Below are 26,583 nucleotides of genomic sequence, written 5' to 3'. Positions count from 1 at the left end.
TAAGGATTATGATTAAAAATTGTATGACATTTCAGCTTTTAAGCAATATTGACCATGATTAAAAACCCAAACCTAGTTTGAATTTCTTCAGACTTTTGTTAGTAAAAATCAAATTTTTGTAAGGGTTCTCAGCTCTATCAGATCTGAAATAAAACGCTAAGCCCACAGACATATTTGGTTTCTATTAAAATACATTTTATGTAACACCTAAATTAAATTAAAAAAAAATTAGTTTTGGAACTGAACTGACTTATTTTCGCGCCCCATAATTATTTCTAAATGGCGACCTTTATGTCTTGGATCTACTATTTCGTATCGTATTTCAATTCCAGTAAAATTAAACTTATATTCTTGCTTAAGCTGGCCACTCTACCCGTCTCTTTCTAGCCCCTCGCCAGCCATCTCTTTCTGTTTCTCGCTGTGGACTGCACTTGTTTTAATTACTGCCCCGTGTTGATTCCCCAGGACCAAAAAGACCAACTCAAAGTGAATTTTCCATTTGGGCTTTCGTTTGTTTTTTGCTTTCGTTTGTTGTAGCTTTATTCGGAAGGGGGGGTTTCTGGGGTATCAAGGGCTGAAGCGCTGAGGGGGTCAGAGGTTGTGGGTTAACCCTTAACCCGTGCCAGCAGGCTTTCCCTTAACCCATTCAGTTATTGCCGTCGTGAAGGCGACGACGTTGCTGCTGCTGCTGTGGTCGATTGATGTTGCTGTTGGGACGTTGGCGGCGCTGTTGCTGCTGTCGGCGATTTTGCTGCAGTCGCTGGTTGTTGTTGTTGTTGATGCGTCTCCTGCTGTTGTTGCTGTTGTTGTTGGGGCGACGACGTCTTTGCTGCTGGCGATTCCTGTTGTTGTTGTTGCCGTTGCGGTTGCGACGACGTCTCAGATTGTTGTTGCCATTGCCGTTGCCGTTGCGGCGACGACGTTGCTGCTGCAACTTCTGCTGTTGCTGCTGACGGCGACGACGTTGTTGCTGCAACTTTTGCTGCTGCTGCTGCTGGGGGCGACGACGACGCCGACGATTGTTCTGCTGACCCCTGGGATGATTGGGCTGCTGCTCCTCCATCTGGTCCTTATCCTCGTTCTGATCCTCGTTCTGATCCTGATCCTCAACCTTGTCGCCCATTTGCTGCTCCTGCGCCTGCTGCTCGCCCTCCGACTGATTCTTTTCGGTGGTGGCCTCCACAGCGGGCTCCTCCTTCAAGGGTTTAACCTCGCCCACGCGCACATTCTTCACCTGATCGCAGGGCACATCGCTGTAGATGACCACATTGCCGTAGTTGCACACGATCTGGTCGTTTTGGCGACCCTCGATCGAGCCAATGGAGCCGTCCTTGTCCTCGATCTCGTAGATGCTGCCCGACTTGGTGATGAAGCCGGTGACCTGCAGCGGCTTGCTGCCATTCGACTTGGCTGGCTCGGGCTGAGCCATTTTCCTTGGCGGCGCGTTCACTATCATCGGCTTCGTGGGCTTGACCTCCACTTTGGGCGGGGCACTGGTGGAGCTCGTTAGCGGCGCCACCGTTTGACCTTTGACACAGAACGAGAACGGAAAAAAAAGCAGACACACAGTCATGGGTTACTTTCGGGCCAACCAAATCGAGGGCAAAAAAATTTACCGCTCACCAGCGAAAGGTCGCTGAAAAAGGCCGTGGCCCAGAGCAGGACCAGGATCATCCCGAATCCCTTGCCGCACATCATCTTAGCTCTTGTTGGCTTCTCAACTGACTGAATCGCTGTCCAAGCCGCGATCCCGGCTTATATCAACTCTCTGGCTAACGGCTCTTCGACCAGAATATCGCTGCTCGGCCTCTTTCGTCTTGGGATTTATGCATAATTAACTTCGCGGGTTCAAAGCGTGTCATCCGGAGAATGGGGCCAGAGGCGAGCCATTTTGCCAGGCCGTACACTGCCCAAAAATATGTAATATTATACTCAATTGTTGGGACTCAAAGACATTTGTTTGAAAAGCTTCTTTTGAATGGGTTTTAGCTATACAAATGTGATTTAAATGTTTATAGATAATATATATGTCAAGTTTTTAAAAACCTTATAAATTACGCTCATCTTTGACAACAAACAAATTAAAAATCGATGTTTTTTAGTTCTTGACATACCTTAGGCTTAAGTTAAAAATATCTAATAAGTTTTCATGTCTATACAAATTATTATTCAGCTCAATTTAATATTCAATTTATTAAACAATATTTTTAACTTAGATCACATTTGGTTATGACAGTAAAATTTTTGTCAGTGATTTCAATTGATTTTAAAATTCTTAATCAATCTGTTTAACTAAGACCACACATGGTTAAGCCAGTACATTTTTTTTCAGTGAAGTAGGGCCAATCCTATGCCGTCCCACATCCCCTCTTCATCGAGCAGAGTTCAATGGCTCAAACTAATTAGCATTCATATTTCTTCTTCGATTTTCGCCGCTGTCCAAAAATTCTCGTCTCTTTGCGCTTAATTTTCTCATATGTTGATTATGCAAATTGCTTTCTTGGCCAGCAGTTCGCATTTTCAAATTGACCTCAAGACACAACTGGCCAAAAGCAAAGGAGGTTCAAATATGCAGAAAACAAAAAATCATCATTTCATTACTTAGGCTGAAAAATTATGCTTTTTGTTTATCAAACATTTTTTAGCCATTTTAATTACCCTTGTTAACAATTGCTGTAACTGCGTAAAACTTGTTGGGCACCAAAAAACCGGTTTGGTGCTATTTGGGTATCTATTTCTGGTTGAGCTTAGCGGAAATATTGCACAAGTAATAGTAAATCATATTCTTCTTTGTTAAGATTGTGTTTTTTAATAAATAATAAACCGAGTTTATCAGCAAAATGCGATGAAAATAATAAACTAAAATTATGAGAAATAGTTTAGGCTCAAAAGAAACTTTCTCTCTCCTTCCACAAATTGTAAGCCAGAAATTAGTTCACGTTTTGAATGATTTTGTTGACGTATGCAATGCTAATGTTTAAACAAATAAAGCTAAGATCGATTACCAATCAAATTTGTTTGTACTTTCTACTATTTTGTCTTGATTTGTTGAATTTAAAATGGAAACAAGTGAAAAGCCAAAAATTTGGATAGCTTCTTTACGTTTTCTACTCCAATTTTGGATAAATTTGCTTAGAAATCTGGGGCAAGCTACGCAAGCTAATTTATAAGTTAAATATATTATTTAATTTTGCATATCAAATGTGGGCAATAATGAGCAACATATACTTCTTGCTTTAAAATTAATGTCGTATTAATTTCATATTGTTTAACAATTAACTCATTGTTTTTCTCCAAATTTTTCAGCACAAAAATAAAGCCTTCTCCTTAACATAACATCCAATAAAGTAGAACTTTTTAATACTATGACTTTTTTATTCGTTTAATTTTGGTATGAGAAAAAAAAATTTACTATAAAACAAAGAGATAAATCAATTTGTTTAAATAATTAAATGGGTGCCTTAGTTCATCTGCTTCTGGTTGTAGCTACGCAGGGCATCGGCCAATTCGGTTAAGGCCGATTTCTGGGCCTTCTCCTGCTTGCGCTCCTGCTGCTTCCTCAACTGCTTGCACAGTTTCTTCAACTGCTTGCGCTCTTTCTTCGCCGACTTCTTCTCGCCCCTGTCGTCTTCTTCGGAAGAGGACGAGCCACCGCGTTTCTTCCGGCGGCTCAGCTGGGCACATTGTTGCAGTAGTTTTTCGGCCTCATCATCGGGTCTTGGAGTGGTTGTGGTGGTGGTTGTATTGGTGGTGGTGGTACTGGGTGTGGTGCTGGGGGTGGCACTACTGGTTGTGGTGCTGGGGGTGGTGCTAAGGGTGGTGCTGGGGGTGGTACTACTTGTGGTAGTACTGGCAGTCGAAGACTCCGAATTGGGCTTCTCAGTAGTTGTAATCGTAGCTGTGGTGCTTGTAGAAGAATCTTCGGGCTTGGGCGTGGTGGTGCTGGGTGTGGTGGTGCTGCTCTCCTGCGGCTTGGCCAGAATCGAGGAGCAACTGACCACCAGCAGCAGGCCGAATATCAATGTGGCAGCTCGCATTTTCGTCTGATTGGATTTCCCGCGACACGACAACTAAATGGAGATCGGCGCTGGGCGTTTGCTTATATATAGACGGCACTTAGCGGCTCCAAAAAACCTCCTCACACCCCCTCTTTAGATTGGGGGGCGTCACGATCCGACTGGTTTTTCGGCTGGCCGCTAGAAAAACGTCAATAAATTGTCTTTATACATTGAAATTTTTTCTAGCATTTATTTTTGTAGTTTTCGGGGTTTTTGGGGGCACCCTACCATACAAGTCCGCTGGTCCATTGATATCTTATACAATTTCATAAGTTTTAAATATTTTGTGCCTTTACAAATGAAGCCTTTTATTTAAATTAAATCACATATTTTTATTTCCAGTATTAAATATTTTAAAATGCTTTATTTAATTGATTAACATCATAATTTAATTTTTTTTTCTTACAAAGTTTTTATATTTAAATTTAAAATTTAATACAAAATTATTAAAAATATTTTCAAAGTGTTAACAGTGCCGAAACAATTCAGCTTACTCGAAGACCTTTTTTATCAAAGGCCATCCAAGTAAAAAATATACATACCGAGATCGTGTCCAAAAATAATGTAAATACATCAAAGGTTTTTTGTACGTGTTGTTTGCGCTGGTCATTAGCGTATTCTGAGAATTGGCTGGTTTCATAAACAAATTATTCTCGCCTTATCATATGTACTATATGGGTTCACATACATATTACATTTATTTGTTAAATATTTTCAATACCCTAACTGGGGGTTTTAATAAAGCAATCTGCAAAGTGCTTTTATTTATTTTACTGCTACTGTTTGTACTTAATATTATGTCTTTTTATTTGAATTGTTCTATTAACATGTCAATTTCTTACAAGATTTGTTGGTTGTTACTTAATTAATTAATATAAAATGAGTTTCTTAATAATACAAAAATTTTGTGCCACAAGAAACAGTACTTTTATAGAAAATTCGAATGCAAATTTCACTAAACAACTATTTAAATTTTATTTCTAGAGTATACCTCATTGCGTTCTTGTTTCCTTGGTTTTGGTCTCGATTTTTCTTTGTTTATACGTTGGCATATGTGAATTTAACTTTTTTCGCATTGCGGCTCGCTCATAATGCCGCTAATTGTTTATCAATTACACTTGTTAATTGTTTAATGCGACTGCAAAGTGACGCCCGGAGTTGAGGATCGTGGATTGGGGAGGAAGGGGGTGCTGCCAAGGGGAAATGGGAGGATCGGGGGAGGGGGGCAGGGTCAGAGGTCGGGGACTATCGTACAAATTGCAACATTTATCCGCACACCTGATGCCCCAACAACGTTTCCGATTACTTGCTCATTTTTTGCTCGCCGCTTTTTTTTTTGTCTGTTTGCAATTTGTACAAGTAATTGAATAAAAAACGTGCAGCAAAAAACAAGTAATTAAAAAAGGACCTGGCAAAGGAGCAAAAGAAGGCGCCCAGGGGGTGGTGGTGGTTGGATGGGTGGCCTTCGGTGGGTGGAATCAGCAGCCACCGCGTAATCCATATGCAGCAATTTAAATGCAACAGAGAGAATATGTTAATTGCGTGTGAAACCGCTGCGCGGAGTCTCATCGCCACTTGCTGTATTTGCTTTTATTTATTACTTATTATAATTATAATTTATTTGCACTCGTATTTATATTATTCAGCTCCTTTAGCTTTTTCGATTGTTTGTTTTTCATTAGTTGCATTTTATTTTATTCGCGTTGCTCAAGCTGAATAAACAAGCTGCTGCAAATAATTTTAATACAATTATAAAGTTGTTCATTTGAGTTTATATATTAAATAGGAACGAAGCCATTTGTAAGTGAGTTAAAGGAATGTGCAGACGAATATTTTTAATATACCAAATAGCTGCAGCAAATATGTAAATTCAGTGATTACCTTTAAAGATTTTTAGAATTTTTTTCAAATTTAATTAAAGTTCTATGAAAATAAATAGCAAAAAAAACTTCATTGAATATGCACATATATTTGGGTTTCAAATTACTGATTGCTATTCGAATTTTTTATGATTGTTCATTGGACGCCAATTAACAATTTGCTGCTTATAATTTTGCCCGCATTGCCATCTCGGAATTTTGCTGCTGCCAGCTTGGATATCTGATCCACCGACCGAAATTCCAGGAACTCGAAAGTTCCATAACCATTCAAGCACTAGACAAATACCGAGTTGAACTTTGACTCTAGTCGGTGAGGCTATCATTCCGAGAACTTGGCGCAGCCACTCCTCGGATTCCCTTTTCGCTTGCTGAGGCCCCATTCCTGACATTTACTATGCCCCCCAACTATTTGCAGATGGATCCCCTTCACTGGCCAGAAATTATCATCATAAGCGTTGCAATAATGAGGAGCAGCAGTCAGCAGGCAGCAGGAACTGAACTGAACTGAACTGAACTGACAGCGAAGTTGACCCAAACGAAGCCAAGTTGCAAAAGTCTCCAAGTCAAGTGCATTTCCAACTTGCCCCCTTTTCCCCTTACCCCCTTGATTTTACCTTTTAACTCTGTGCAAGTTCTCGCACATTTTGAATGGCCTGGCCAAATATCACGCATACGCACATTGCGCATACGCCCTGTGCAACTGCTCCTGTGCGCTGCGAATCGCTGAATGCGGCCAGTCCCAAAAATCCGAGACCCAGTTGGGTCACGTCCCAAAACAACGGGTGCTAAAAATCTTTAGAACAGCTCGCCGAACGAAAAGCCGAGCGGTAAATCCGAAGGACGATTCGCAGGACGAGCGCAGGCGCCGGCAGAGGCAGCGACGCCGGCAGAGGAAAACTTAACAGCAGCCTAACAGAGTGGGAACAGTTTTCGCCACACCGCAAAGGCCTGCAAAGACACTCAAAGGCTGCGCACCCTTGTGCTTCACTTTACTTTACTTTTCCTCTGGCGATGCGTGTGGCATGTTGAACAGCCCTTGATGATGCAACAACAACAACAACAGCAACAGCAACAACAAAGCTTTCAAATAAGAAAAACACTGCATCTTCAGGTGCATTTTTAGCGAGACAAACCCCCCCGAATTCCCTGCAAAATGCCAAATGCATTTCAATTGCCTGCATTTCTCGTTGCACTTCATTAAGCTCACTGTCGAAATTCGACAGCCAACGAAAGGGTGGTGTCTTAGGGGGTGTGCAGTTCGGCCACGTGACCTTCACACAGCGAAATGTGCGGTGTCGGTGGGGGTGCGTCATCACGTAGCCCCAAGATGAACACAAAGAGGAGAAACACTAGTATCTCAGATTCTTCGGCTTAAGTTTTAGCAGAAAATTTATTTGGAATGGCACGCGTCATTAAAACTAAGAGAAAAAGGTTTTTTTTTATAATAAATGGTCAATTGGCGTTCACAGCTAAAATTATAACATTTGTCAAATTCTCACAAAAAATGATGATGTAACCCCTTATAAAAAATGCAAAAATTGGCCATAAAGTTAATTTTTCAAAAATCTTTTTTTTTTATCAAAACCAAATTAGTAGTTCTAAAACGATTGTAGATGGGTAGTATAAGTTGCCAGCTGTTTAAAACAATCACTCTTATGGCTATACCTATAGTTTTGGCCAAGTCACAACAAAAGGACGCTTTAGAAATTTTTTATTTGACAAATCTCTAAAAACCCAAAAAAAGCACCTTAAAAATCGGTTTTTTTATCAAAACCTTGGGAAATAATGGTCAAAATAGGGAATGTCATACACCGTTGAATTCGTAATAAAATTTCCAATCGAATGGCATTCACAATTAAAATTTTTTCAGATTTTCAAGTTTCTGCAAAAAATGATGATGTACCCCCTTACAAAAAAGTAAGAAATTTGGACAAAAATTAATTTTTCAAAATAGTTTTCAATCGATCAGGGATGGATGGTATAGGTTGTCAGCTGTTCAAAATAGCATTTCTTTTGACTTTGGGTCTTATTTTGGCAAAGTTACAACAAAAAGACTCTTCAGAAATAATTTTGCTTGAAAAATCTCCAAAAACCCAAAATATACATTAAAAACTTGGTTTTTGTGTCAAAACCCTGGGAAATAATGGTCAAAATGTGGAATGTCATACACCGTTGAATTCGTAATAAAATTTCCAATCGAATGGCATTCACAATTAAAATTTTTTCAGATTTTCAAGTTTCTGCAAAAAATGATGATGTACCCCCTTACAAAAAAGTAAGAAATTTGGACAAAAATTAATTTTTCAAAATAGTTTTCAATCGATCAGGGATGGATGGTATAGGTTGTCAGCTGTTCAAAATAGCATTTCTTTTGACTTTGGGTCTTATTTTGGCAAAGTTACAACAAAAAGACTCTTCAGAAATAATTTTGCTTGAAAAATCTCCAAAAACCCAAAATATACATTAAAAACTTGGTTTTTGTGTCAAAACCCTGGGAAATAATGGTCAAAATGTGGAATGTCATACACCGTTGAATTCGTAATAAAATTTCCAATCGAATGGCATTCACAATTAAAATTTTTTCAGATTTTCAAGTTTCTGCAAAAAATGATGATGTACCCCCTTACAAAAAAGTAAGAAATTTGGACAAAAATTAATTTTTCAAAATAGTTTTCAATCGATCAGGGATGGATGGTATAGGTTGTCAGCTGTTCAAAATAGCATTTCTTTTGACTTTGGGTCTTATTTTGGCAAAGTTACAACAAAAAGACTCTTCAGAAATAATTTTGTTTGAAAAATCGCCAAAAAACACAAAAAATACATTAAAATCGTGGTTTTTGTGTCAAAACCCTGGGAAATAATGGTCAAAATGTGGAATGCCATACACCGTAGAATTCGTAAAAAAATTTCCAATCAAATGGCATTCACAGTTAAAATTTTTTCAGATTTTCAAATTTCTGCAAAAAATGATGATGTACCCCCTTACAAAAAAGTCAGAAATTTGGACAAAAATAAAGTTTCTAAAAAACGTTTTTCTAAATTCTGTTTTTTTGTCGAAACGAAATTAATTGTTTTCATTTGATCAGGGATGGATGGTATAGGTTGCCAGCTGTTCAAAATAGCAAATCTTTTGACTTTGGGTCTTATTTTGGCAAAGTTACAACAAAAAGACTCTTCAGAAATAATTTTGTTTGAAAAATCGCAAAAAAAAAAATTAAAATTTGGTTTTTGTGTCAAAACCCTGGGAAATAATGCTCAAATGTTGGAATGTCATACACCGTTGAATTCGTAATAAAATTTCGAATCGAATGGCATTCTCAGTTAAATTTTTTTCAGATTTTCAAATTTCTGCAAAAAATGATGATGTACCCCCTTACAAAAAAGTCAGAAATTTGGACAAAAATAAATTTTCCAAAAATCGTTTCTCTAAATTCTGTTATTTTGTCGAAACGAAATTAATTGTTTTCAATCGATCAGGGATGGATGGTATAGGTTGCCAGCTGTTCAATATAGCAAATCTTTTGACTTTGGGTCTCATTTTGGCAAAGTTACAGCAAAAAGAATCTTCAGAAATAATTTTATTTGACAAATCGCCAAAAATCGCAAAAAAAAACATTAAAATTTGGTTTTTGTGTCAAAACCCTGGGAAATAATGCTCAAATGTTGGAATGTCATACACCGTTGAATTCGTAATAAAATTTCCAATCGAATGGCATTCACAGTTAAATTTTTTTCAGATTTTCAAATTTCTGCAAAAAATGATGATGTACCCCCTTACAAAAAAATCAGAAATTAATTAATTAATTGTTTTCCATCGATCAGGGATGGATGGTATAGAAGTTTTTGACAAATCCTCAAAAAAAAGGAAAACAGGTTAAAGAAATAAGTTTTTTTATTAAAACCCTGGGAAGTAGTTTACCACACTAAGTAAGGAATCCATACATCGTTAAATACGTCAAAAAATTTCCTATCCAGTGGAATTCACAATTATATTTCACCTTGTCAAAAAGGAAAAAAATGGTCATAGGAAAAACTTCTTCAAAATCGACTGGGAATTGAAAACATATGTTGCCAGCTGCATAAAACAATCAGTCTAATTGCTTTTCTTTTTGCAAAGTAGGTTATTTAAAATAAAAAACGAAAAGACTTACACCTACCTTAATTATTGTATTATTATCTTAAATAAATGGTTTAAAAAATATAATTAAATATTTCAATTCCATTTCTTACCCTTTTGTTAAAATCAGTTTTTATTTTTTCTCTATTAAGCTCACCTTTTTTATTTTTAATTGAATGTGTTTAAAGTCGTTCTTCTTCTTCAACTTTGGTGACGAGACGGCGAGCATTTGTGCATACAGTTGGACCCACCCCGAAATAATCAGATTAGATAATGCTATTTTCCTATTTCTATTTTTGCCCCTTTTTTCCTCATATCTGTGCGAAGCTATATTGCCTGCCTTGGCAGTGTCCGTTGGTTTGTCACTTAAATGACAAATGGCAGGAGGGAAGTGCCGCTCACCTGCTCGGAGCAGAAGGATTTTCCAAGCCAACGCCATCTGCATTTTCCAGGGCTTTCCCCCTTTTCTTTTGCTGCATACTTTTAGGCACTTGACAAAAACACCGATGAGCTGAGACCATTTTCCTGGATGCCTTTCCCTTTGCCTTTGCCTTTGCCTTTGCATCTGCTTCTGCCTTGATGAGCCGCAATCCGGGCCACTTAAGTGGGCTGGAAAAACGATGGAAAAGCGGAGGAAAATCGGACGGGTGAGCGGAGCAAGGTAGGCTTAGTCTGACATGTAATCGAATGCTATAATTTCCATTAAACTGATTTCCCACGAGCAGCTGCAAGGCAAGCCAGCAAATGTTGCAATGCTGATGACCGGCCCTGGCTTTTGAAGGGGGCTGGAAAAGTGGAAAAGCGCATAGGTGGAAAGGTGGAAAAGCGGGTGACCATGAGTGGGGGTGGGGAACGCCGACAGTTAATGGCCACATGCATAAAAACCTGCAGCCAACGGAAACCCAAAGAGGACACATCTCAAAGGGCGAACTGTGGCAGCCGGGTGGCTTGGAAAATTCATGATGGAGGTGGGTCGCTGGCGGAAAATCCATCCACTGCATCTCCCGCAGGACCTCTAGCCAAAAGTCACCAGTCTCGAGCTCTGAGATGAAAAATAAATTGAATTAAATTCCAAAAAACCAAACTTCAACATCGGCAACCAGCTGGCATCAATTAATAAATCAACTTAAAGCTTAAAATACAGGATGTGTAGTATATATTTGGTCTGACACAAAAAATATGAAGGAAAATATAATGCCAAATCCCATTTTAAAGAACAGATGTATTTTTCCCAGAATTGTTATACCCTTTGCTTAACATAAACTTTATGGTTGTTCAAAGAGCTGTGGAAATAAAAAGGCCATAAATAAAATACCAAAATCGCTTGCCGAATGGCCTAAAAAATACCCGAAGGAAAACATGCATTGAATCAATCATCAAGATGGCAAATGGCTAAAATCCGCTTAGGTTCTCAGTTGTTTTTTCGCCACCGCCAGCGATCGCCATCCGCCCCCTGTGCCGCGCCCCCTAAGCCACGCCTCCCCGCCGAGCCGCACGTAAGTCGAGTCCGATTTCGAGACATAAACAAAATAGCCCCAAATCGCCCCACTCAAGTGTCTTGTGTTTATAACCGGCGGACAAAAAGGAAAAGTCTGGCCGGGAATTCTTATCACCGCCGGTCAGTCGTCGCCAGTGGAGGGTTATTCGAGGGACTCCAAGTCCAAGGACTCGTCCTCGTCCTCAGTATCCTGTTCCTGTTCCAGTTCCAGTTCCCGCTTCTCTTCCTGATCCCCGCAATGCTGCTCCCCCTTTTCCACCGCTCAGTGCTCACTTAAGCCGCTTTGGGCATGCATGGCAAGAGGCAAATCGGACTAAGCCACTGCTGCTGCTTTAAATTCTTGGGGCCACTCGGTCGCACTGAGAAAAAAATGTATAGCCCAAGCTTAAGGGAAATATTTTGCTCAGAAAAAACCAAGAACTTTTCAGCTAGATGGTCTCAGTTAATTTCCATAATTAAAATAGTATTTCAGGGTAGAAATGGTATTAAATATGTGTATTTCATCTTTGCCTGGAAACAAAAACATTGTAATACGAATAATTCAATGTGCCAAAGGCTTATGCGATTTATTTCAGTTGATATCAACCTTTTTTTTAAATCCCCTGATAATTTCAAAAGGCCAAACCCAAATATCACAACCCATTACGATTTGTAATTTCATAACACATCAAACAAACTAAACAAAAATATGTATATAACTTGATACTGCCCATTTGTGTTATTTCAAAATTCATCTATCAGTGTGTGGGCCCTCTACACAGCAAAAAAAAAAAAGGGGGGGGATGAAAGAACACAGTGCCTGGGAAAATACAGCGACGACTGTCACCTGCGACTTATGCAAATCACCAAACGACCGAACAGCTGAAAATAATTTTCCACATTTCCGTTACAAATAAAAACCAATTCACTTTGCTAATATGGCCACACAGGCAAAGACTCATCCGGAATAGAAAAGCCGGTTTCCCGAGGGCTGGGAAAGTGGGGAAAAGTGGGCAAGTGGAAAAGCGGTGGGGAAAGCTGACTGCGTTTCGGATACGCAGGGCCTGCAAAAGTTTATGCACGCAATGCAATAATTTTGTTGTACAGTGTATGCCCTAAGGGCAGTTGGGTTTTTTGAATTTTAAGTAGCTCTAAAAACTAATAAATGAAAATGAAATGTTTGTCCAAAATTTTGTGTTTTGTTATAAAAATCATAAACTTTTGTTTTATTTATTTAAAAATATATATTTAAAATGAATTAAAGACATCCAGAGAAAAATGTAAAAAAAGTAAATTAAATACGTTTATATTTGAACTTATTGTGTTGTTTTTAAACATAATTGTGCTTAAAGTAAACTAAATCTTACTTATATGACATAAAAACAATGAATTCCAATATTTTTCTTTCAAAAATTAAAATTTTTATACTCGAAATATAAATATAATATAGATTTGATTGAAGGTGTTGTAGAGTTAAGCATTTTTTTCTCTGGGTGGAAGTACAACAATTAATTTCATGAAAATAAATGTTTGGAATTAATAGGGAATAAATATTAATACTTAAGTTAGGAGTCCGCTAGTAAAACCTTCTTAATACTATTCCATTGTTAAGATACTGTTCAAAATATATTTTATTTTATTTATATGTTTTGAGAGAGTTTCTGGTTTATACCATACATGAATGTGTTACAAATTCAGCTGTTGTTATATTATTTTGCGGGAAGAGTATTTCAAACACCGAGTGGCGCCCTGCGCTCGTGTAATATTTCCATAAGCTGCCGCTTACCAACCCGCTGGATGTTTCTTTTTCGCATTTGTTGGATGTCAGTTAGTCAGTTTGTCAGTCAGTCAAGTAGTCAAGTAGTCAAGTGGCAGGAGGACGAGCAGGAGCAGGAGTAGCAGGAGTAGCAGAAGTGGCAGGAGTGGTGGCATTTGCAAGTCGTTAAATGCCTTTGCAGCTCGTCATTGTCGTTGGTATTGTGGCTGCACTTGCCCCCCTTTGGGGCGCCCCTATGGTGGCCAGAGGGGGCAGGCCAACCCCTTTTCGGCCATGTTCCGTGTCGCTGGCATTGTCAATGCTTTCGACTTCCTTCCGCCGTGGCCAACAAATTCGAGCCGCGCATGCAGGCCGCGCAAACATAATCATCATTATTGCTGCAATCAGCATATTTGGCAGGCTTAAAGTCAGTCGCTGTCCTGCGGGAAAAACACGGAAGCATTGTAAAATTCCCTGCCCCCCTCCTGCTCCTCCTCCTCAACAGCACTTAGTGCCCCCCGTTTTCCCGCAGTGTAGCCCCTTTGCCATGCGTTTAGTTGTGTGGTTATGCTTAATATCCGTCATTAAAATGGTTCCTGTTTTTACCGCACCGCAGAGGAGCAGCAAGACACTGCAAGAAAATGTTTGGTAACATCAAAATAATAACTTCCCTGCAGGAAAGCCGAAATGTCTTATTATTATTTCTTATTTACCTGTACCTTATCTTGCCTAAGTCTAAATAGTTTGATTTTTTGAACTTTTAGGAAGGTTTTATCATATAACAATATTTAAAAAAAAAATTAAATAAAAAATTATATGTGCAAGGTAAATTGTCTTTTTAAACGGTCACTAATACTATTTATGTAGTTTTATGAATAGTTAGAATATAACATTATCAATATTAACAAATTAAATTAAATAGAAATTGTTTTACATTTTAAGCCCAATGTAAGCTTAAGCTATACTTTTATTTTTAAACGGTAACTAAGCTTAAATAAAATGTTTGCGATATTTAGAAACATTTTTTTTGCGGACATTAAGGGTCTGGTGATTTAGGCACATGTTTTATTTGCTTGTAGTTGAACCGCAATAGATTGTTTTCAGTGTAGCCGCCCGGGGCCAAGGCGAGTGCGTGGGTTGGCCTGAGGCCCATCACCTGAACCCACCTGAAGGCAACCGAGCCAATACACGTGCATTATGCAAATATCAAATATATTGCCCAGTGCATGCGATAAGAATCCATTGCGCAAAAATTAATTAGTCAATTTGCATGAAATTTATGTACAAAGCGCGAACAAACGAAACCAAAACGACGCAAAATTTGCTATTCCAAGGAGTTGGGGGCGTGGATTTGGGGCTAAACATATATCTGACTCGACGCGGATAAGGCCTTCAATGGGCCACACTGTGCTACAAAAATGTTGACCATAAATTCGGTTTTTAATTTTTGTTTTAATATTTGCGTACTGAAAAAAAAGGTACACGCTAAAGTACAAAACGAATACAATCTTAAATAAAATCATTTTAATAAATTTTACTACATGTTACTTTCGTAAGTATTTCGAAAACAAATTGCATCTTAAATTTTTAAATAGAAAGAAAATTAAACTATCTGGAAAATATTACTAGTTGTGTTATAGAAGGCTGTGCATTTTAAATCATACTTTTCTAACCTTTGATATTAGTGTCACCCATTTTCAAACCCCAGCAGCCTTTTATTTTGTTCATAAAGAATTAATCGTAGACATAATTTTCTCTAAGCAATTTTATTCATTTTGTGCACAAAATAAAGCGAAAACAAGATTCGGATTTGAAGACATACCCAAGAACATAAATAACGTGCCAAAAAAGAAGGTCGGTATGCATATTTCATAGAAAAACCTTAAATATAAGAAAACAAATATTTGTTCATAGAAGAGTAATAAGAAATGCTTTAATTTGGCATGAGTAAATTGACAAAAATAAAAAAAACATTGCTTAAGGTAAGGAAATGAACCGAAAGTTAGTGAAATGATTAATTTCCTCTGGCTTCTATAGTACACTGGTTCAAACACACACACACACACACATTTGAGGGTCTGAAAAAGGTATTGCCAAAATACATAGTGTGCCCTGCAAAGCATGTCAATGAAGCCGCTGGCTCTGTCAAAACTGACTGTTAACTTGTGTAGGCAAGTTTCCGTAGCCTCGAAACTTATTTTATTTTCTTGCAATTTTTGCAGGATTGCCTACCCAGACTGAGACTGCGACTCCGACTGCGACTGCGACTGAGACGGAGACGGAGACGGATATGGCCCTGTTTTGGAACGTGAACTGCGACGGCTGCGGCACCACGCAGTTTCGGCACTACCGCTACAAGTGCCTGCGGTGCGCGGACTTCGACCTGTGCTCCGACTGCTACGAGCTCGGGCCAATGACCGATGACCACTCGCCGGCGCACCCGTTCCAGTGCCTGCTGGACCGCGCCGCCCGCGAGCTGCACTTCGGCGGCGAGCAGATTCCGTTCATGTGCGCCGACAGCTTCACGTGCCCGCTGTGCGGCGAGATGGGCATGACCTCCGGCGAACTGATCAAGCACTGCCAGAAGCGGCACCAGGCGGTGCGCACGCCGGTCATCTGTCCGCTCTGCGTGTCCGTGCCGTCCTCGTGTCCGGACCGCGTGACGAATCTGGTCGACCACATGGCCATTGAGCATCCGACGACCTTGCTGCGCCTGCTGGAGGGGCACCCGCAATCGCCCCCGCACTCGCCCCAGCCCCCGCCACCACCGCCGCCGCCACCACCACCACCAACAACAACAACGTCCGTCTTCAGTGGCGGCCCCTATCAGTGGTCCGGGTTGGGCAATCTGGACCTCATGGGGAGCACCCTGCAGCAGCAGCAGCAGCAGCAGCAGCAGCAGCTGCAGCACCAGCGCGCCCAGGTGCGCTTCATCCTGCCCATGTTTGCAGTGGAAGAGGATCTCGGCGATGAGGACGTCGATTTCTGAAGCGGAATCTGGAGGATCGGATGGAGGATCGGATGGAGGATGTCCAAGGAGCACACTTACTTCCATATATATTTTCTTGTTGTTCACTCTAAGCCGCACACACACACACACACACAAGCACAGACACTCACAAAAGCACACTTAAAACATATTTACACTTTAATAAACAAATACACTTTGAAAAAATGCAAAACAAAATGAATTATTATTATTTTATAGATGTCATTTGCGGATAAGACCTGCTTTTATAAGAAACTCCCTATTCGGATCCCTACTCATTAATATCATAACAAATTAACGAAAATAAAATTGCAAAATTAAGTACTTAATAAGGAATGAATCATAAACTATAGAATCGAACATATCATGAAACAATTTATATTTTAAAAGAACTTAAATTATTGATATAGCATTGGTTTCTATTGACCTGTTTATGAATGCATAAAACCAAGTTTAGAGCTCGGGTTCACAATTGGAAACACATTTTAATTGTATATTCCCTAGCTCATAATTTTGTTTTAAATTAGTTTTTATTGTTTACCATTTTCCATTTATGGAAACTTAAGCCACACTCGCCATCGCAAGCCCAACTAATTAGGAGTGTGGAGTAAGCTCCTGCTCCTTCGAGAAACCAGGTGCTTCCTGGGGGTATTACTTGGTCGTCAAGTCTGCAGTTCCCAGTGCTTCTGTTGCTTTTGCTGTCGCCGTAATCGGCTTAGAGGAAACCTTTTGTCATTATAAAAGGATTTCAGGCCTGACAGAATTTCCATTTGTTGCGATTCGACGTACAGTTTGTGCTTAGTTAACTTTTGCCCGCTTTTGCCAGCCTTCTCAGAAATTAAGATTCAAAAACCGATATTGCGCCTCTCCAATTATAAAGGTAAGCACAGACAAAGCATTTCCAGATAAATTGCCAATCGAACTAGATAAAATGAGCCGAGTGTAAATAGTGGAAGGGCGCAGATAGGCCACGTCTCCAGGTCCCATCTACACTGCAAGAAATCAAATTTCAAAAAAATTATATTTATTCGGCTAATACTGAATACTAAGATTTCAAATAAATAAGTAGTGTTTTGGCACCTTTTTTAGTTTTGAGAAATTACTTTAGGGTAAATTCATATTATATATAGCACAAAAACAAAATATCACACGTTTCTGCCAATACCCCAGTTTTGTTTTGGGACTTTAAGATTTTAATTAAATAAGTAGCGGAATTTTTCCAGTTTTTGTTCATTATTTGGGTAAATTAAACTTCATCTTGAACTTGAATGAGTTTGTACCCGTTTAGTAATTTGATGCTATGCTATATTAATAGTTTCGTAAACAGAGTGTGAATAATCAAAATAATTTAAATTTTGGGAGCAAGCCCCTTAACAGTGTCAAAAATAACCTCATTTTGGGGGAATTTACCATATTTCAAAACAAACATGTTTATTTTTTAGTGCGGTGTAGCAGGGATTGCCTGACAGCGTCCAGCCGAAAACAAAGCAGAGTAACCAGTAGCCCGGGCTCCAGCTTTTGGCTCCTTTCCTTTCCTTTGCCTTTGATCCCGGCGCTGCATGCGTGGCTGATGGTTGACAATAGATAGACATGGACATCGACACAGCCGGCATGTCCTTCGTCCTGGGTCCTCCCTCCGTTCCTGCCTCCTAGGCCCCAAAAGCCCCTAACTGTTCATATATACCCTCCCAGAAGGGTGGTCGTTATGGCTAATGAGTATTTTGAGGCCGAATCGGGGAATCGTGTTCACTGCAAGTTATCGGCCGACAGGAAAGGTTTAAGGCTGCAGTTCCAAGTGGAAGCGGAATCCGGAATCCGAAATACGGAATTCGGAATTCGGAACTCTCGAGCGACCCGCGGCGTGCGTGAGTCACGAGGGGCGGTCCTGCAGTTGTTGGATATAGATTTAATTAAATTAAGTCTTGATAGGGAGGGTACATTATAACTAAATAAATTATTCAACATGTTATAATCCTCAAAAAATATATTCTTTTGTCATTCCTTAAAGGTAATCCTTCCACCTTTGAAAACCAACTACTATTTGGTAAAATGTTAATTTATTTCTCTTTAAAAAAACAAAATAAAAGTAACAGGAAATTAGAGAATTATTAATTTAGATTACAGTTATAAATAAAAATTAATTTTTAATTTAAGTGTTTTTTCTTAATGACTAATCACTGTTTAAAAACTGATCGCCTAGCATCGACACGCTTTTTATTATCATGTTAATAAACATACATTTTGTTTTACCCTTTTACCTTATTTTAGCTGCACTTCCGCTGGGCCCAAGTGGCCTTCACTTTAGGCTCGTCTCACGCCGGCATCTCAAGTGGCAGGCTTAGGCCGCCTTGATCCCCTTATAACCCCCCTCGGAGAATCCACCTCGCCCACCGTCCCTGCCCTTACTCTTTCTCCACACAGCACGCATACAAATGACAATAAAAGGGAACGACTTTGGATTTTGGATTTTGCAACTTGCCTGAGCCTCTCTCTGCGTTTATCTGTGTGTGTGTGTGTGTGTGTGTGTGTGTGCGCAAGGGGTGCGGGGGAGGTTTAGCCCCCTAATCACCCCCTATCGCCACCCCTTCGATTTTCTGCCCCTTGAAGAGCTGCCACAGTTTTGCGACTGAAAGTTGAACCGCAATCGACATCGCTGGCCGCCACACGCTTGCACAATTTTTAATCATTGCTCCGGCATTCAAAGCTGGTCCTTCGAGCTCCCTTTTTTCCCCGCCCCTGGCCAACCCCTTTTTGCACCGCCCCTCGACGATCCTGGAGCATTGTTGTAGGAAGGACGAGGACACATAAACATGCACGGCAGCAGGCGGCAAGCATGCACTGCACAACAAATATAGGTATCATGTTACAAATATAAATAAAAGGCTACTAAAGAAAATAATAATACAGTTTTCACAATTCCTTCAATCTTATTCAAATGCGTAATCATTAAGATTTTATTGCATGAAAATTAAATTAAAAAAAAAAAATTAGTATAAAGTTAAACTAAAATCATCGCTTTAAATAATGTGTTTCGAGTCACAGGTTTTAATATTGCCAAAAATAATACATAGATTTCAGTCATAATAAAATAGATTGTAAAACTATTCAGAAAGTTTAAGACAAAACAATAAAACTACCATTAAAATCAAACCATACGATTTTCCCATTATTTTATAAAAATTAAACAAAAATGGAAAAAAAAATGATATCTGGCCTGTAATTTTTAAGACCCTATTAAATATTTCCAGTGTGAGCAGGAGCAGGAAAAGGAACAGGGTCCTGGTTCCTGGGTCCTGAAACGTGGGATACCAGGCAGCAGAGTCGGGCACTGGGACCCCGGATAGAGCAGAGCCTGGGCTTATTGTCCGGGCTTTGGGTCCTTTATCTTGTTTCTAACTCATTGGATCGCAAAAAACGGTCTCGTGTTCACCTTAATTGGGGTAAACATAAGTTCTGATTGCCCCGGCAGGGTTGCAGCGACACACACAAAAAAAAAACAAAGAAAAAGAGTTGCCAGCGACATTTTTCTTTGCCCACCCCCATCTCCATTCTTGGGTTATCCTCGAAAGGAATGTGGCCGTTGTCTGGCCAGCAAAGTTGAGTCAAGTCAAAAGCCAAAGTCAAAGACGAACGTCGAACGTTGAACATATCCAATTAGAAGGCCACAAAGGGCGGGCGGCGAGAAAAGGGTCCGAAGTGAGGGTGGCAACCCTACCGGCCATTGTTGAAATAAGATCACAGCGCCCAGATAGAAATTGTTGAACGTGTAATTTTTATTTATTGCATACAATTCTGTTAGAACAAATGACAGCGAAATTGGGACGGGTGTTTTCCGCTACACCTATGCGCAAAAAATTAGTATACTATTTGTCGTGTACTTTATTAGCAACTGCATAACTTTCTTTGTATTACAAAAATTAAAGCTAAAAAAATGTATTACCGATTATTATCCCGAAATATTTTTTAAAAGCATTACAGCTATTACAGCTATTGGTCTGAGCACAGCTGTCTGTATTTAAAATAAATGTTCAACTTTGGCCGCACACAAAAAGGTTGCCGCCATGCAAAAAATGTTTGGGGAACTTTTGAATTGAAAAAGCGTTTAGACATTGTTCGCCTTTCTGTGTGTGGGCAACTAAATGATGGGGAAACTATAAAAATTTCCATAACAATAATAAAAGCAACGAAAAAGGCAGCGGGGCCCCCAGACCCGAAAAGACATTTATTCATTTCAGTTTTGGAAATTAGCATAAAAGTAAGGGCTCACATAGGGGATGATGTCTGTGTTCGGGATAAAAAGTGGGGGGTTGAAGTGTTGTAAAATTTTTGGATTTCTGGGATGGAGAAAAAGGATACGGCATACAGGATACAAGAGAGCGATGGGCCACAATCAAAGCTTGTAAGCGTTTGATAAGCGTGAAAAACGTGAAAATTTTAATAAAACCAAATGAGCCGCAAAATCATACAACCAAGAAAACAAAAAAAAAAAAACAAATGAACAGGGAAAATCGGGCTTGATATCCCAGATTTTGGCAAGGTGGGTAATAAAGCGCCCTAATGTAGGCCACAGTTTCTGCTCGCTTATGCAGAAACTTTGTCACTGCGAAAAAGCTGCTCTGGCGACATAATATTAGAAAAAAAATCCACGTAATGTATGCTTTAACTTTTATCACCAAACTCAGATTTTAGGGAAAATTGCTGAAATCTATAGGTTATTCATACAGCTAATTACATTACTGGTTAAAATAATATCATATACGTATATCAAAATAAAATAAATTCTGAAAGGTTCAAATAAATTGCAACTAGTCTATTTTTTAAATTTGTACCTCTTGCTTAAAAGTCCTTGTTTTAAATGCGATTTCATTGATATTATTTGGCTGCAAATGTCGGGCTCAATTGAATTTTAGTTGTGCTCTCGGCTAAGCTACGAGTTGGTTAACTTATGGCGTCTTTGATGGCCACTTCAAACGGTTTGGACCAACTATTGCCAAGCTTGTTAGCCAACCAATTTGGCCCGAAAGTATGCGATGAAATCTGGTATTTGCCAAATGAGAGGACTTAAGTCCTGAACTATAGCTTAACCGTTTGGTTTTGGGATAGCAAACAAACAAGCCAACCTTGCCCCAATAAAAAAAGAGTACGAAACGCGCACAGAAAACCCTTGTGTATCTGTCATACCTTTGAGAAAAGTTTCTGTTTCTGTTTTGGGTTTGGGTTTGGGTGTGGGCGCTCACAGGCAATAACTAAACAAAGGCAAAAATGACCAACACATTTTGCGCCTCAATAAAACTGTCAACATTATAAAGCGCCACTTAAGAAATGAACAAAAGACTGGCCCAAAAGGTGGGCGCGGCTGTGGGGAAAAAACAATAATCATAAAATTAAAGCCAAGCCAAATAAATAAATAAAAAAAAACGAGGAACGCCACACATGGCACCAGAAAAAAAACTAGAAAAAGTTATCAGGTGGTAGAAGGTGAAGGGTTTGGTTGACATGTTTAGCATGACGCACACACACGGCAACACACTGGAAAAAAAGAACCACCCACAAACACACGCCCGCCGTTGACATTGCTGCTGAAAACTGCCACTAAATGTCAGCAAATGAGGGTCAACACACAATACACATGTGCCACACCTCCGAGCCAGCTAAATATTGTAATAAAACGTAGAAAAAACCCAGAGTGATGCACCGCATAACATGTGATGGAGTGTGAAAATACCCTGGATATTGTTTGTTTTTTATAGTGGAGAAAAAAAACAAATACTTTAATATTCCCCACTTAAGTACTTGATTTATGTGTTTTGATACTTGTATAATTTTGTAAAATCTAAAAATTCCAAACTTATTGCTTAGCAAACTGCTCCGCAGTACCCTGTATGCATAAAGGGTATAATGTGGAGAGAGAACATGTAAAAAGTCCCCCTTCGCTTTTTTTTTTTTTTGGTTATATATTCTATTTTATTTTTTAATGAATTGACCGTAAAATGAACTTGTTGATGAGCCTTATGAGCTGACTAAAGTGCCACGCCCCCACCCACGACGCCTCCTTGGCGTGGTCATTTGCAATAAAAAAGGATTATGAGCTGAAGGACAGCCCCGAAAAAAACACCGCACACACACACTCGCACACGGAACACGATGTAGGGGAAACACAAACACGGAGCATATAAATATTTATAAATGTGTGCGTGGAGTGAGGGGTCAAGTGTCAGTGCCATTTGACAACTTGCCACACACACTCACTGTGAAAAAAAAGGTGCGTCCCTCCCATTAGCCTCGCCACTTGGCCTTGAACCCCAAACTCAGGACCCAAAAACCCAGGGAGACAGCTACAAAAATATGGCCTTTAAGCCATACATATAGTATAAATAAAAAAGGCTCAACTGAAATCTGCCATTTTGAGAAATGAATGAAAGCAGTATTTTTGTATTGCTAATCCAGTTTAAATCTGTTTCTATTTTAAAACAGCATATTATTTTAATTTATTATTGTGTGAAATGTTTATTGTCAATATCATGTGATAGGAAAAGGAAAAACTTTTTCTTAACCATCACCTAAATGTGTTACTTAATATAAAATATTGATAACACAAAATATTTGTAATATTTGTTAAAGAAAATCACAAAATCTGGATCGCGAGTTAATATTAAAATAAACAAGTGCACAAATAAAACAAGAATCGTTTTGGTTCTTTTAAAACTCACTGGTACTTGATGAAAAGAAAAACAAGTCAAGGAAAACTTTGCTTGCAATAAATATGGCTTTTTAAAGAGCAATTGGCCCCAGAAAAGTTGCCCATTCCGGCAAGATTTGGACTATTCAACCCCCCCACTGACTGTGCGTGCCAAAACATTTTGCTGAGCCTTTTGTCGAACTTGCAATAGACCGACTGCAATCCCGACTCGTACATCACCGCAACATTGTAAGCTGCCGTTGAGTATTTTTCTATTATTGGCGGACGCCGTCCTCGATCGGCTGGATTTTGTGTTTAATTTTATGAAAATGCCTGCCAACGTCAGTGGCGCTTTCCTCTTTTTCCCGCCGGATGTTTAGTGCAAACTTTAGTTTCCCCACACTTTCCCCTTTGGACCTTTGCTGGTCTGGCTTCAACTTCAACTTCAACTTTTTGTCGGCTTCTGTCGTGTTTCCTTTTTTTTTCCCTCTTATTTTACTCCATTTCTCCGCCTGTGAAAATTTGTTATGCCTAATGGCCAGGCAAAAGGGGTTTGGCTGGCACTGTATAAGTGCAATGAGTCCCATAGCTTTTCATCAATTTTTCGTTGGCTGCCAAACTTGAGCGCTAATAATATTGGCTGCAGGTGTGTTCAGTGGAGTAACAGAAAAGGTCTTAAATGTATGAGAATTTAATTGAAAATGAGGGGAACACAGCAATTTTCACTTCAACTATCTGTCTTTATTAAATAACATTGTGTTTGAGTTTATCGCATTGCTACAAACAAAAAATCAATGAAAATTAAACATCGTTATAAACAAAACAAATAAAAGCTCATCAATAAATTGTATTTCCGTGCTTAAAAAATAAACGTTGGAAATGTTAACAAAACTGTCAGAAAATGTATATATTAAACGAATATTAGGACAAAAATTAATTCTAATCACACCTTTTTGCCACAAATAATATGCACTTTTTCCAATTTTGAGAAAAGTTATCAGCTTGTTAACTTGAAAATGTATTGAAATTTAGGGCGAAACATTTGCAGTTTCCAAACTTCACAAGGGCATCATACTTTTAATTGGAATCTATAAAACCATTCCACATTCTTGGGTTTCCCTGGGCTCAAAGCTCAATCTAGCCGAGCCCGTTTTGCCGTTCCACAAAATTTTCACTTTGCTGGATTTCGCTTTTCCTTTGGCCAGAGTTTCCTATACCTTTCGGGACTCGTTACGTGAGTCACGCAAGTGGAGGCCGAAAAATCCAGATATGAGTGGCAAAAATGCATACAGTGCCTGTCATTATTTTTGTGCAGTTTGCAATTGCATCGGAGCTGGAGACGGAGGCGGAGGGATAAAGGGTAAAAGGCTAAGAGGCTAAAGGGCGTGATTGAAATTTCCGTTTGCTTAGCCGGGCAACGGGGCGTATGAGTGCCCGCACCTATACTCTTCGCATTTCAGCAGTCGCTGTGTAGTGTATTAATTACATGGGCAAAGGAAGGAAACGGAACGGGCATACTTACCAACTCATTAATGTCATCAACTTCTTGGGAAATCAAAGTTTCTGGCTTTTGGGGCTTTGTAATTATAAACACGAGGCTGTCACCATCAATGTCCAGCATTCATTTGTTTGCCATTGGCTAGATGATGGCACCCATCTGTCCCCTGTCCCCTGTTCCCTGCCCCCTGACCCTTGAACCCTGACCCAGTTGATTAATGAATGTGGCGACAGTCAGCGATGACATCGATTCGTGGCCCATTCCGCCGGATCCGCCAGCGGTTTTACGTAATGCGAGGGCAGCCAGAAAAGGAAAAGGAAAGGAAAAGGGAAAGGGAAAAGCGAGACCAGACGGCATTAAAAGTCAGCAAACACTATGACATCTGCCGCAACGCCTTTGGATGCACTGCGAGAAAGAAGGAGGCTTAATTTAAAATTAATGAGGCCCTGTAAGTTAAATTGAATTACTAAATTTCAATATGTTAAAATTAAAAGACTGTGTAGTAGCTTGGAAAAATTGATAACTAAAAATTTGTGAGAAATTTTGTGAAAATACTATTTGCTGTTTAGTTGCCGCAAAAAAACTATGAAAAACAGAGGTCTTACTTGAATTTTAACAATTTTTGGCAATTTCAAAATGTTTTTTGCCTTCAAATTCAAATTGATATAGATAATGTAATAAATTTTTTATAGAAAATGAAATAAACTGATAGCTGGCAGTTTCATTGGAATTTAATCGGTATAAAATTTTTAAAAATACAGCAAACCAAAAAAAAAGTATTTTTTTGAAGTACTTTTTTAATATACTTAAACTTAAATCCTCACATTACTTTTCTTGTCAAAGGTTTATTACAGTTTTCTCGCTGTGTGGCCCAGCTCTTGTGCAACCTAATGCCCGGCCACTTGACTCCGCTCCTGCCCCCTTAGGGGCCCACTCCGCCCCTGTCTGGACGTGGACATTCATTTCGTCTGGCAATTATTTGCAACACTTGCAGCAAAACAAAGACCAAGGACCAGTCTGGAATAGGATGGAGTGTAGGGCTGGCGGATGCGGATGCGAATGCGGATGGTGTGGACTGGAGATGGAGTGCACTGGAGTCGATGGGAGCGACCACATTGCGCAACAAATCTTTTTGTGGCCGGGCACGTGACGAGGGCCGGATCACGTGGCGTATGCGTAATTCCATTTTGGGCCAAGGCAGCACGAAGAAACAGGCCCCCGAAAGCCAAAAACCGATCGAAATGACAAATTGTTTAAAGTTTGTGCTGATTGCCATTCAATTTCGAATTTTTAGTTGCCCTTTCCTCGTCCTTTCCTTCTTTTTTTTTTTTACGAAAATTGGCGACACATTTTCGGTGGGCCACAAACTTTTGGCCAAGTTCTTTGCGGTCGAAAAGGGCCCCAGGCCGAAGACAATTAATTTCGGGTTAAATCATTAGAAAGAAGTTTGGCTTTTGGCCCGCAGGCATCAGAAAATGAGTGGTTTGTTTATCGACACTTAAACGCTTTCTGTAGTTTTGGCTACTTCAAAGTTAAGGTCAGGACGAAGAATTCCACAAGCTTATTAATATTTTAGCTAGCTGTTATTATTGCTAATACAAATCTTTTTTTGGATATATGTATATCGCATTTGAATGTTTGATTTTATTTGTTATATTAAATTTCTTATTTATATAACACTGTTCTTGTTGTTTAAGCTTTTTGTGATATCCATAACAATTAATCTGCAATTTACTAAAAGCTTATCTTAAATTTCAGTTCGTGCTTGCCCTAATCCATGTACAGCACTCACCTATATATTTTCCCTTATATATTTCCTCTGTCCCCGGAATCCCCTTCACCGTCTTCGCAGATCGCTCTCAGATTTCATTCGCTTACTTGCCAAGGAGTTTCATTAAATTCCTGCTTGACTTTTATCTCATGGCTAATTATTCTTCTTGTTCTGCCCACTCTTGCTGCAAATGAACTTCGTGTAGAAAGAGAGGGGTTCTGGATGGGTAGAAAAAGGCTGGGATATTGCGAATCTTAGCAGCTCTTCTCATCTGTCTCGTTTCGCTTTGTTTTCGCTCTATTTTTGTTTGGTTCCCTCATAAAACTCAAGTTGAAGATTCCTGACAAGATGAGGGGGG

At 39.4% G+C, this 26,583-nt stretch overlaps 3 protein-coding genes across 8 annotated transcripts; 1 reads left to right on the top strand and 2 right to left on the bottom strand.

Annotated features, from left to right (window-relative positions):
- Positions 1-532: 532 nt before the first annotated feature.
- LOC128260429 (serum response factor homolog A) lies at positions 533-1,708 on the bottom strand. Its single transcript, XM_052993432.1, has 2 exons — positions 1,617-1,708; positions 533-1,527 (listed from the first exon to the last, which is right to left on the bottom strand). The coding sequence occupies exons 1-2, from the start codon at positions 1,696-1,698 to the stop codon at positions 647-649; spliced, it is 963 nt and encodes a 320-aa protein (XP_052849392.1). The 5' UTR covers positions 1,699-1,708; the 3' UTR covers positions 533-646.
- A 1,646-nt stretch (positions 1,709-3,354) lies between these two features.
- On the bottom strand, positions 3,355-4,093 carry LOC128260438 (integumentary mucin C.1). Its single transcript, XM_052993448.1, has one exon. The coding sequence runs from the start codon at positions 4,035-4,037 to the stop codon at positions 3,462-3,464; it is 576 nt and encodes a 191-aa protein (XP_052849408.1). The 5' UTR covers positions 4,038-4,093; the 3' UTR covers positions 3,355-3,461.
- Positions 4,094-11,457: 7,364 nt separating this feature from the next.
- Positions 11,458-16,450, top strand: LOC128260437 (E3 ubiquitin-protein ligase KCMF1). Of its 6 annotated transcripts, none has more exons than XM_052993443.1 (3): positions 15,003-15,142; positions 15,203-15,270; positions 15,511-16,446. In XM_052993443.1, the coding sequence occupies exon 3, from the start codon at positions 15,579-15,581 to the stop codon at positions 16,275-16,277; it is 699 nt and encodes a 232-aa protein (XP_052849403.1). In that variant the 5' UTR covers positions 15,003-15,142; positions 15,203-15,270; positions 15,511-15,578; the 3' UTR covers positions 16,278-16,446. The 6 variants fall into 6 exon arrangements, with proteins under 6 accessions (XP_052849405.1, XP_052849403.1, XP_052849404.1 ...); XM_052993444.1 differs by having other exon boundaries at positions 15,003-15,146; positions 15,206-15,270; XM_052993445.1 differs by lacking the exons at positions 15,003-15,142; positions 15,203-15,270 and adding an exon at positions 11,458-11,551.
- Positions 16,451-26,583: the final 10,133 nt, after the last annotated feature.

This window comes from Drosophila gunungcola (assembly GCF_025200985.1).
Source record: "Drosophila gunungcola strain Sukarami chromosome X unlocalized genomic scaffold, Dgunungcola_SK_2 000023F, whole genome shotgun sequence".
Taxonomy (NCBI): domain Eukaryota; kingdom Metazoa; phylum Arthropoda; class Insecta; order Diptera; family Drosophilidae; genus Drosophila; species Drosophila gunungcola.
Note: the sequence above shows the minus strand (reverse complement) of the source record. Positions and strands in the feature narration are given on the sequence as shown.

Coding starts and splice junctions, on each gene's coding strand:
- LOC128260429 (XM_052993432.1), bottom strand. CDS start 1,698: ATGATGTGCGGCAAGGGATTCGGGATGATCCTGGTCCTGCTCTGGGCC. Junction 1,528..1,616: donor CGACCTTTCGCTGGTGAGCG/GTAAATTTTTTT, acceptor TCTGTGTCAAAG/GTCAAACGGTGGCGCCGCTA.
- LOC128260438 (XM_052993448.1), bottom strand. CDS start 4,037: ATGCGAGCTGCCACATTGATATTCGGCCTGCTGCTGGTGGTCAGTTGC.
- LOC128260437 (XM_052993446.1), top strand. CDS start 15,579: ATGGCCCTGTTTTGGAACGTGAACTGCGACGGCTGCGGCACCACGCAG.